At 42.9% G+C, this 12,195-nt stretch overlaps 1 protein-coding gene across 4 annotated transcripts in view; it reads left to right on the forward strand.

Annotated features, from left to right (window-relative positions):
• Positions 1-503: 503 nt before the first annotated feature.
• Positions 504-12,195, forward strand: part of BLNK (B-cell linker) — a 79,506-nt gene continuing 67,814 nt past the window's right edge. For all 4 annotated transcript variants that reach the window (XM_011951222.1, XM_011951221.1, XM_011951223.1 and 1 more), the window contains exon 1: positions 504-739. In XM_011951222.1, the coding sequence (XP_011806612.1) occupies positions 693-739 (47 nt within the window). In that variant the 5' untranslated portion in view covers positions 504-692. The remainder of the gene's footprint in view (positions 740-12,195) is intronic.

Raw genomic sequence — 12,195 nt, forward strand, 5'->3', positions numbered from 1 at the left:
TGCCCATCCCATTTTAAATAGAAATGAGAGACTCTAATTCTCTGAGTAAACTGTTACCACCATGTCACTGCCACCCTGATATTTATTTTTAAAAATATTGCTCGCATCAGGGGCGGGACGGGAAAAGCACAAAAATGTCATTTTTATATAATGGTTCTATAAGTAGAAAAAGCTTATCCATGACTTTATGCAAATAAGCAGAAAGTCTCCAAGAGAGGTTCAGATGGACTTGATTACTCTGCTTTTCCTTGAGCCCAGGAAGTTCCCAGTTATAGTATGCACCTGCTGGAAGCAGACTATATGTGTTTGGGACAAACAGGAAGTAGTGACCAGGCAGAAACTTGTCCCAACCTGGTTACAAATCTGATTGTAAAAGAAAGCAGCTGGAAAGAAATTTGCATGCCCAGTAAGTTTCACTATTAAAGTTTACAGAACGTGGAGTAATCATCAAGCTGGCTGGCTATCCAGATCACATGATTATGTAGAAACATGAAACTTGACTATGTGCTCGGGCAAGTTTTACTTCTCCCTAGAGCAGGGGTGTTTGCCAGCAGCCTGCACTCTCAGAAATCAGACTTGAGTGGCCGGAACCCTCGAGACCAGAGGCTTACCATGCTGCTCCTTAGGAGGGCCAGGAACTGCTGACGTGACCACTGGACACTTATTCGTGTCTCTTACAATTACCAAACAGAATGGACAAGCTTAATAAAATAACCGTCCCCGCCAGTCAGAAGTTGAGGTAAGATTTTCCCCACCCAATACTTACCCTTCTTCATCTCCTTTTTTTTTTGCCCCAATGCTCTTATGGCATCTCAGAAATACTGAAATCCTGGAATGCTTTGCTAGTTTCCAGTGGGTGGCACTTACTATAGGGAAGTGGACTGAGCTTTTAGGGAAAGCATTGGGTGGCACTTGCTATAGGGAAGTGGACTGAGTTCTTAAAGAAATGTGTAGGAACAAGAGAGACTTGCTTTAGCTACCTCTTACAATAAAGTATGAAGCTCTGGAAAGATAATAAAACAGGAATACCAAGGGCTTAGATTCTACTGAAGGTCAACGTTCAGAGTCTGAATGCAACCAACTTTTCTAAGGAAGGGTTTCTCTAAACTGAGTCCTCACCCATTTTATTGCAGGTTACTATTTAATTTTAAGGATAGCTGTAACCATTTGTTATTCGTTGTTTTACTGTCTCATTTATTTTGTGGGTGTATATTACAAGTGTGTTTGGGGGGATTAGATCTGTCTTTCCAACACCCTCATGTCAATGTAACAATGATCTATAACAAGCCTCTTAAAAAGAATAAACCAGAAGCGGCCCCACGGGCATGAGTCAAGGAGCTATGGAAAAGACAACTTCCCCAAATTTTGCTTTTGAAGGTCGTCTTTTTGTCTCATTGTAATGGCATCATGGCTTTCAGAGACTGGAACTTTTAAAGTTCAGGGAGTGGGGGTTTTTTTTCCATATTTTTTAACAGTTTTTATTATTATTATTATTATTATACTTTTAAGTTCTGGGGTACATGTGCAGAAGGTGCAGGTTTGTTACATTGGTATACATGTCCCATGGTGGTTTGCTGCACCCATCAACCCATCATCTACACTCAGTATTTCTCCTAATGCTCTCCCTCCCCTGGCCCCCAACTCTCTGACAGGCCCCGGTGTGTGATGTTCCCCTCCATTCAGGGAGTGTTTTCTATTCTGACTACATATCAGAACTTAGCCAAATGTTCAGAGGGTGATGTGACACATGTAGCAGACAAGTAATCCCAAATAACAAGGAGCCAGAGAATTGAAGCTTTTGAGACAGTATTTAAGAGAAAGTCTGGAATTGGCAGAGGGACAGCCCTTCACAGTAGAATACAGGTCTTATGCCTAGGAGGTGCTTGGTAAAAGGTAATGTGATATGCACCAATGATCTGGGATCAGTAGGCAGTATCAGCTGCATTCAACCATTTCAAGAACATGCTGTTGAGTTCTGCTGTGTGATCAGCACTGATGGGACAGGAAGGCACTCATTCTTGCCCTTGGTCTCAAATAGCTACACCTTCATGAGGGGCAGGGATGATACAACAGAAGCTGTAAGTGACTGAAGGAATGTAAGAAGAGAATTAGAGTAGCAGGAGGAGGTTTCATAGAGAAGATAATTTAAGAGGTAGACTTTGAGAGGTGGGTAAAATTATAAAATACTGGAGAATTGGAGGAAACATGTATGTGCTGGGAGGGAGGAAATACAGAGGCTGTCACTCAAAGCTTAACACAAATACAGTCCATTTGTGGGATGGTGAGGAAAGTTTTCTGTCTAGCGGAAACTATAGAGTAGGGCATGTAGGACCTGAAGGTCCTGGTATAATTGGACACATAGGGCGGGTCCATGTTGTGAAGGGTGGTGAGGGCCTTAACCATAGGGAGTGTTGGAGAACAGGTTATGCTGTTAATGATGTCATGACAGCAGGCTTAAAGGAGTCTGGTAGGATGTGTTGGAGTGGGAGGGACACTGGAGGCAGGGATCTGGTGGGAGGGAGGAGCGCTTAAGTAACCCAAGCATCCAGGGCTGTAGGCCTGGACTTGGGGCACAGCCGTGAGAAGGAAGAGAGAAAGAGAGGGAAGAAAGACATGGCAAAGAAACTAACTAGGTACCCTCCTCTGAATGAACAGGAGGATTCCAAATGTTTTTTTCAGACATATAGCATAATGTAGAACTATACAGAGACGTATTCTCTTTCAGGGAATCCAGATGGGAATTTAAGTAAAGGTGCTAGAACTTAAATCATTTTATGATTCCTCCCTTTGGGACAAAGTCCAGCTTGATCACAGAGCAGTTGATGGGCAATATACAACCATAGATTATGGAATAGAAAACCAAAATTATACCACAGATAATCATATACTACACTCATCTGCTTACATAAAAGTAAGGTTTTTCCCACTTGATTACTCAGTTGTCTTTATAGAATCACCACATTGTGATAAAATGTACATTGTTGACGTGGAACTTTTCAAAGAAATGAAATTGTAAATTCAATGGGCTCGAAGCACCATCTTAACTCTTTTTGATAATTAGATAGCTGGGATGGTGGGGAGTTAATAGGTGAAATACTTGCCTTCTGTGATTTGTGTCCTCTGTCCTGACTGGTTGACATCAATTCTGGAGGTTGATTAACAACATAATTATTTGGCACCAGATGACAGCAAAAGTGGACAGTTATGTTTATACTCTTAGGCTTAGGTGAGAATTTGCTCAAATTCTTAGCCACAAAAATAGAAAGACAGTGAGTGTTCTTCCAGGGAACTGAAAGGAATGACCTTGATCCAGGGAGTATATTCCCAGGACTGAAAAGAGAGTAGAGAAGAAGGAATTACTAGAAGGAGAGGGGAAGCAGAGTCATCCAAGGAAAGGAGGCCATGCAGGATTGGAAGGAGACAAGGAATTCTCAAAATGAAGGAGAAAGGGAATGTTCTGGATGAAGCCAGTTGGGGATGGGTCATCACCTTGAGAGTTTCTGCTGTATAGGAATAGAGATAGGCGAGATGGCTAAGTTGCTTGTGACCACAGAGAGGTGTGAGCACAGATTCTCATGTTTTTGCTCCCACTGAGGCACTGCTGAAGTAGGCTTCTCTGTTAGTTGGAGTCCATAGACACTCAGGGTCTCTTAGTTGATTCCTAGCTATGATTTTCCCTTAATTGTATGAGGTAAAGATCTCATCAGAAACCTGGCTAGACCTGGGTTCTCAATTGTTCCACAGTAAACATTCCTATGATCATAAAAATTTCACCCTTCTAGGGGAACATTTCAAAATTTACAATCCTGCATCACTTTGCAAATATCCCTTTTCAAATTAGTAAAGCTAACTTGAAAATGAAATGTTTAGTTTTTAATAGCCTCCCAATTGACTCATCATCTGTGCTTGTGTATTTTTCTTTGTAGCATAAACAAACACATACCTGCTCATTTTTACAACTAGAAAAGGTCTTCGACACAAGTGTGGTCAAATCGGGTCTCCCCAGTTACCTTATTGGTTAAAGAGTATGGCATTTTTCCGTTAGAAAAATCAAGGTTTATGTGATTTTAGGCAAGATTGCCTAATCTCCTTGGTTTCCTCACCTGTAAGATAAAGACAATAATAACAGTACCAATGTCGTAGGGCTATTGTAAGGTTTAAACAAATTTTTCTGTGAAGCAACTGGCACATAGTGACTATTGGATTTTTAAAACAGTAGCTATTAATATCATTACTGTTGTTATTCTAATTCTATAGCTGTGTAATTGATTTTCTGAAGATAAACAGGGACTTTCCATTGATCCCTGATAAGTTTCATGTTGGTTCCATTTCTTCTTTCTGGCTATTTTGACTATTTTGTCTATTGATTCTGACATCTGTGACACTTGGCTTTGCATGGACTGCAGATGTGACAAACATTCCTTCTCTGCCTTCATCTAAGTGACTAATAATGTTAAGCATGACAGAGCCCTACCGTGGGTGTCTGGGTCTTCTTGGTAGGGGTCTCACTAAGACCCTATTTGATGGATTCTGAGACATGCCTTCTCTTCTCAGGGCTTGGAGTTTTCAACCAGAATTTTTAGTTCCTTGATTTTTCTGGTTCAGTTCTCCAGAAACAAATTCACCTTCTTTTCACCTTTCCACAACTAGCTGCCTCTCAGATCCTCCCTGTTTTGGTCGATGGTATCCTCATCAGCCCTCACACTGACTCACCCTTCCCTCTCCACCTCAACTGACACCCACTCACCTACCACACCCTGCAGGTTTTCTTTATGGCTCTTCCATATATGCCTTTTCTTTCCTTTTCTTCTACAACATCCGGGATAGGTTCTCAGCTCCCCCACGTCCCCTATGTTTGTTTGGTTCAAACTACAAAATGAGAACATTTCCCAAAGTCCCTCTCAGTTCTGATGCTGTGATCCTTTAAGCACAGAGACCACGTTTGACATATGTTACATTCTCAAAGGCTACCATTTTATCTCAGGGCTTTCAGGAAATATTCCTTGATACATTTAGAAGGACCATGCCATTGGGGCCCAACAGGGCTGATTCTAATGGCCAATTACTAGCTATAAATCCTAAAGCCGTTTGGTTTCTCTGCACCTCAGTTTTTCCAGCTGTCAAACAAAACTAGAGATGTCTTCCTCACAGGCTTGTGTGAAGACCAAGTCAAACAACATGGACTGAAGTTCCCAGAAGAGTATTTGCCACTTAGTCAGTACACCAAGTCAATAAAAAGCAAACACAACCACCAGTACCTCAACCCACCCATGCTGAGTGGCCATCTGCTATCTCTCTTCTTCTTCATATATGTGGTTCCAACTCCTTTTAACTGGGGTGGCAAGCAGAGTGGGGAGCTGCAGTCAGGAGGCACAGCATCTAGTGGTGGAGATTAGATCCACTTCCTGGACAGTTCGGTTTCCCATCCTCCTCACACTGCCTACCTGCTTCCTATCGCCTGAGAAGCCACTCAACCGGGCCATCTTGCACCATACCGATTGATGGACCACCCAGAGCAGCTGGAAAGGGTTCTTTCTTCCTGTAGGCAAGCCGCATGGGAGCCACGTTACCAGAAACTGGCTTAGTGTGAGTGGACTTCAGAGTCATCAGCCAAGAAAACGCAAGGCAACTTCCTCACCCACTCTGGGCATGGTTGTGCCAGGAAAACCCTAAACCAGAGTCCACATGTCTGAGGAACCTCTCTTCTGGACCCAATGGTTGTGTACCGTGGCTGGACAACACCTTCCTTTTCATATAACATGTTTCCAAATGGACTATGATACAATCAATTAGGTTTCCAAGGACCAAATCACATTTATTTTCCAGCCCTGCCTCCTAGATTACTGGATTGAAGGGCACTGGGCTTGTGCCAAACTCTTCAGGCACATGTTTACAGACAAGCTCTTGTTTTCTCCCTACAGATGATTTAACCCCATCTGTTCTTTGGAGAATTTATCAGTTTGGTTCATTTTCAAAGAAGGCCTTACATAAGTAAGAAAAAAAAGGGAGACAGAAATTAAAGGATAGCTTGTTCTAGGGAAATTAAAACACTTGGCTTTCTTTGGCTTCTTAATAGACTCCACAGAAGCATTCTTCCCCAGCCTCCCACAAGATACAGCTGGATCATTTCGATCAATGGTTCTCCATCAGGGACAATTTTGTCCCCTAGGGAACATTTGGTTGTCACAACTGGGGAGTGTTACAGACACTAGTAGTTAGTCCCCAAGGACGCTGCTAAACATCCTACATTGTATAGGGCAGTCTCCACAACAAAGAATCAGCTGGCCCAAAATGTCCATAGTGCCACTGCCGAGAAACCCCGAGTCAGACTAGTAGAATGTTCTCTTCAGAACAGTAAGCAAATACTCATTTCTATTTGCTTATAGTGACAATATGTATTTAAAGTTCAGAATAGGCAATACATATCTTTGCCATTGTTGTGGTCTTTGCTCACATCACACTGGGTTTCCTGTCTGGGATGGTTTGTGTGAGGGATTGCCTAGAGGAGGGGCAATAAATCCTTAGGCCTGCATTTCAATTTGTTGTTCCTTTTAAAAAATTGTGTCAAACAAAACTGGATCCCATGAACTATATGCACCACTGAGGTATAAGTTGCTCTCTCCTGGGTAGAAAAGTGAGAGCAGGAAAAGATTTCCAGACATAAGGTCATCTTGGAATAAATAGTCTGTTTCCACTTCTTCAAGTAGACTGAGCAAATCTTGAGTGGAAATTCTTAATGTTGAGGTAAAAAGCATATTATGTGATAACACAGCCATTAAGAAGTTCAAGGGCTGGTGAGTCTGATCCAGTGGTCAAATTCTGGCTGGGTGTAGTGAGTCATGCCTGTAATCCCAGCACCTTGGGAGGCTGAGGCAGGAGGATTGCTTGGAGCCAGAAGTTCAAGACCAGCCGGGTCAACATAACAAGACACCCATCTCTACAAAAAAAAAAAATTTTAACTTAGTCTGGTGTGGTGGTATGTGTCTGTAGTCCCAGCTACTTAGGAGGCTGAGATGGGAGGATCGCCCAGGAGGCTGAGGTTGCAATGAGCCAAGATCGTGCCACTGCACTACAGCCTGGTGAAAGAATGAGACCATGTCTCAATAACAATAATAATAATAAGACCAAATTCTGGACAGAGGTGCACACACTGTGCTTGTCCTGGAGCAGAATACGTTGCCTGAAGATATTGGATAAAAGACAAAGCAGCTGGTGGAGGAGAGATGAAATGCGTTTGCTTGTCCATCCTTTAATCTTCCTGGTTATATATGAAAATTCTGTGGCAGTGTCCAAGAGGCATGTATTTGGAATATTTCTTCCATGAGCTGGGAAAGTTTCTGGAGCAGGATTCACCCTGTCTTGTCTGGTCTCCCTGTGGCCAGTGTGTATATATTTTTTTGAAACTGATGGGTAGGTTTTAAGGGTTCAGTCTTTTTCATTAAAGACTTTTTTCTAGCTCTATTGAGCATTTCGATGTCTCCCCTGCCCCTCTCTAAAATAACTCTTTAAATTGGTTTTGATTGTATCTGGATCTCAGGAAACGCTTTGTGTGATTGTTCTGCATATTAGGAATGATGAGAGGAGGTCTATGTGAGGAACCCAGGGTCCTGTGCTCAGAACAGCCTGTGCTCTCTGTTGTAATGTCAGATGCTCAAGGCTCTTGGGTAATCTTGCCTGCAGGTTTGCAGGGCTGCGGTGCTTTTGCCCACTGTAGATAGAGCCTCACTAAGGAAGCCTTTTAAGTCCACCTAACCAAGACTCCATCTCTGCAGAATGGAGGTCAGAGAGGTACCGCTACTGCCTCCCATTGGACACCCTGTGTCTCTGGATTGGTGATTACATTCCATCAGGTCCCCCTTAAATCTCATAGATTTGGGAACATTCTGCTTCTTTAGGGTGACCTTGTTTCTCTGTGTTTGCTCTGTCAGATGTTGAGGTTTAAACACTCAAAGACAGCCTTAGGTTTTTCATTCCACGTTTATGCTGGGCTTCCTAGGCCCCTAGGAACCATGCACGTTATTAGGAATTAAGAGTGATTCACCTGTTGCTCCAGAAATGGGCCTCACCTGCTGATGGGGTGGAATTCCAGCCTCCACCCAAGTCCCTGCTCCAGATCAAGGGAGCAGAGAACCCTGAAGTGTGATGCTGGCTGCCATCCTCTAGGTCCCGCATGACCTCAGGGTTCCCCAGCACAGTTGTAGGGAAGCAGCTTTTGTGTTGGGCTGACGCTGGACACTGGGGTTGGCTGCTGCAGTGGAAACCCTCTCAGGAGGTTGCTCCTCTTGACTGTGTGTCGAGCCTCCTCATTACTGGTGTATTTGTCTCCATCTAGCAATGAGCAAGAAAGTCTGACTTCACCTCCTTCCTCCCTGTGCTTTGTTCCACAGCCAAGGGCTATCTGTTCCTGCATAAAGAGCCCACCCCACAACCCCCTCCTCCTCCTTATTTCACCATCTTTTCCTACCTCTCCTGCCTTCACCTCCCTTCCGAAAGGGAGTCCACTGGAAGCTACACCTGCAGCCTTATTTTTTAACCTGATGTTTTCATGACCCTTTTGCAGCACAATAGTTGAGGCCTCCAAACAGATCATTTCCCTCAGTCCAGCATGGCTATTTCAATGTTTATTTCAAAAGCAAGACAAAGAAGCCAGCTTGAGGGACATGTGGTGACTGCTTGCTGAGCCACACTTCTCTGTTGGCCAGTTTCCTAAGGAAGGCTGTCATTACCCCAGGAGCATCCCTGCCTCCCACGCTGGCTGGGGGCCCCAGACCTACTCCAGATTCCCTTCCTTCATACATTGTAGGGAACACGCAGCACAGGTCTGCTAGGTTCCTGGGCGTGTGGCCGTACAGTTGCATAGGGTCCCGTGCTCTGTAAGCAGGACCAAGCATAGGGTCAAGCAGTAAGCTTGGTTTAATGCTCTGCTGTTGCAGTCCTGAAATTCTTAACAATTTTGACCAAGGGGCCCCGCATTTTCATTGTACATTGGGCCCCAGAAATTATGTAGTCAGTGCTGGTTGGAGTTCCATGAGGACTCGGGCCTTGCCTGCTTCTACAATGTGCAGAGACACAGGCTTCCATGGAGAAGCACAGAGATTTGCCTTGCAAGGACTGAAAGGACACCTCTCCAGCCCCTTTATTCCACAGGTGAGAAACCTGAGGCCCAGAGAGGCCAGGTCACCTGTTCAAGCTCTAGAATGACCCCTCCATGTCTGCCTGTGTAATTTATTGGCCAGTGTAACATTCAGGCTTTGTCTGTGTTCTTTACTTTTCATAGACATTTGTTTTAAAATTAAAAAGCAGTCACTTACTAGTCAGAAAGCCTTCTGAGGATTCCTGCTGTCAGTATTTCAGGCAATTGTGTGTTCCAGGCCCAAACTTGAATTCCACACTGACTCAGGCGTGTCTGATATCCTACTGCTATATATTTTGAAAGAATGCTCCCACAATCGTTCATGTAATCTGAGAGTGAGTTATAATTATGAAGAGCAGAGCTGGTCTTATATACAGACCAAGCACACAGCACCAACGTGGTATTTTAAGAGGTGCCCCTGGAAGGTGTTTTTATCTTACTGAAAAGAAAGAATCAGGCAGATATGGATTTGAACATTTGCTCTGTACTTACCAGCTTGTGGTCTTCGAGAAGATCATTTCATCCCTTTTAGCCTCAGGTTTTTCATCTGAATAATGGAAATAATATCTCAATAATATATAACACAAAGCAGGGATATTAGAACGGTACCTCTATATACTGGAGAGTAAGAGCTCAGTGAATGCCCCCTTCCTCCTGGTCTGTGTTTCCCTGGTGCCCTGGATTGTGTTGTTAGAAAGGCATGTATGTGGGATACGGCAGTGTCTCAATGTTCTGGTTCAAAATTAAACATCATTAAGTGCAATAGGCTCAGGCACTGAGCCATTATCTGTCACTAGCACTCACGCAGGACTCATTTATCTGATAACCAACTCAGACCAAGGGGTCAGAGAGCTCTCCTACCCACCCACAGAGGTGGTTCAATCAATAGTCTAGCTGGATAAATGGAACATTGTTCAGGAACATGGTGATAAGAAGCGGGGAAAGACCAGAGGTGGGAGACCACACCTAAGTAAACGGGAGTTCTCCAGAGGGAAGCTATGACCAAGGGTGCTTGGAGTAGAAGACAGGAGAGTCTGAGCTCATACCTAGAGTGAAATGACTCCCAACCCCATTCCATTTTTTACCCCTTCATTTTACAACCTTACTTGGTTCAAAGTATAAAAAGCTTCAGTATGAAAAATAATTTGTTAAGCATAAAAAGTGTGTTAATGTCCCTACTCAATATTGAACATACCAGGAAGGAAAGAGTATTTCATTTTAGTGTAAATAACTATGAGAATCACATACAAACATAAGAACTATAATTTCAAAAAAGAAAATGGCAAATGTAATATAAAACCATTGAAAAAAATGAACTCTCTACCTATATATATATATAAAATGATTTTGGCTTTTAGATGATCTTTACATCAGGGTCAAAGTTCCCTTTTTTACCATGGCAGGACTTCTGATTTCACATCATCTTCACACTCAAAGACGTCACAGCTGCCAAACCAATCTTAGATAATTGAGCTTAATATACCCGATGCTACCTATTAGGGTCAATTCTGTTAACAAGCTCTTAGCATGAGGAAAACAAAAGCTTTCACAAAAATACCTCAAAAGTAAATTATTTCAAAAATCTGCTTTGAAATTGCTAATGACTGCTTCATGGGTCTGGGGTTTTATTTAGGGGTGATGAAAATATTCTGGAACTAGCTAGTGGTGGTGGTTGCACAATATTGTGAATTTACTAAATGCCACTGAGTTGTACACTTTGAAATGGGTGAAATGGTGAATTTTACATTATGTATGTTTTACCACAATTTAAAATTTGATAATTAAACAATTTCCTATATTTACCATAAACGACTGTATTTTGGGGACCCATGATTATATATTTTTTTGACCAATTAGATATTGTTGGCCGGGCACAGTAGCTCATGCCTGGAATCCCAGTACTCTGGGAGGCCGATGTGGGCATAGCCCTTGAGCTCAGGAGTTTGAGACCAGTCTGGGCAACATGGTGAAACCCTGTCTCTACAAAAAGTACAAAAAATTAGCCAGGCATGGTGGCACATGCCTGTAGTTCCAGCTACTCAGGAGGCTGAGGTAGGAGGATCACTTGAGCCAGGAAGGTTGAGGCTTTAGTGAGTCGAGATCATGCCACTGTACTCCAGCCTGGGTGACAGAGTGAGACCCTGTCTCAAAAAAAAAAAAGATACTGTTTCAAAGTTTTTATTTAAATGTATTATTGACAAACATTTTTAGATGCTTTTAATGAATTACAATGCTTCCTTTCACCCCTACCCCTACATACAAGACATTTCCAATATCTTTGTTTTCTCAGAGCCAAGAAGAATTTAACTGGGTCAAACTTTTTCAGTGTATGAGAAATGCCATCCCTCAAAATCACTCTTTACTTCCTGAAAATATCTTTGCTTTTAGCTGCAGAAATGGATGCCAGGACAAGTAGATGACAATACTATATATATCATGCCATGTAGATATAGCCAAAGTTCCTTTTCCCCCCATTAAGTTAATTTTTAAAAGAACGTATTCAAATTCTTAAGACAGGTTTATTTTCTGGAATTACGTAGAACTGCATTTTCAGAAACATGATTAGAGCTATTTATCAGTCGCTTGGTTTTACAAACCTATTGGCAGCTGGTTTGATTTAAGAGACGTCAGTTTCGCATTTTTATGCTGGTGGAGGACAGACAGTGACCAGAGGCACAGTGCAGCTGTCAGCACCACGTCAGAACAATGAACACGTCAGAGTCAGACACAGTGAAGAGACTAAATGACATGACCTCTCGGCGTTCTTCCACACCCAAGAGTCTGTGTCATCTATGAACACAGGAGTGTCCCTTAAATTTTTTGGTTTTTGCAGTCTGCTTTTATGTAGTTTTATGAGGAAGTTTCCCTTTACCCAAGACCTCGGCCAGGTGGGTGGTGAGGGCAGGGTTCAGCAAGCGTTCCAATGCGCTAAAGGAAAGGAAAGTGTTGTATCCCTGGAGGCCTCAAGGACCACTGGCCCCTAAAGTCAGAGAGAGGAAGGGCCATGCCAATTTCAGCTGTCACATCAAGTGACAAAGCTTTTAAGGACTTCTTAAGGCAGG

Source organism: Colobus angolensis, unplaced genomic scaffold, assembly GCF_000951035.1.
Source record: "Colobus angolensis palliatus isolate OR3802 unplaced genomic scaffold, Cang.pa_1.0 Scaffold316, whole genome shotgun sequence".
Classification (NCBI taxonomy): Eukaryota; Metazoa; Chordata; class Mammalia; order Primates; family Cercopithecidae; genus Colobus; species Colobus angolensis.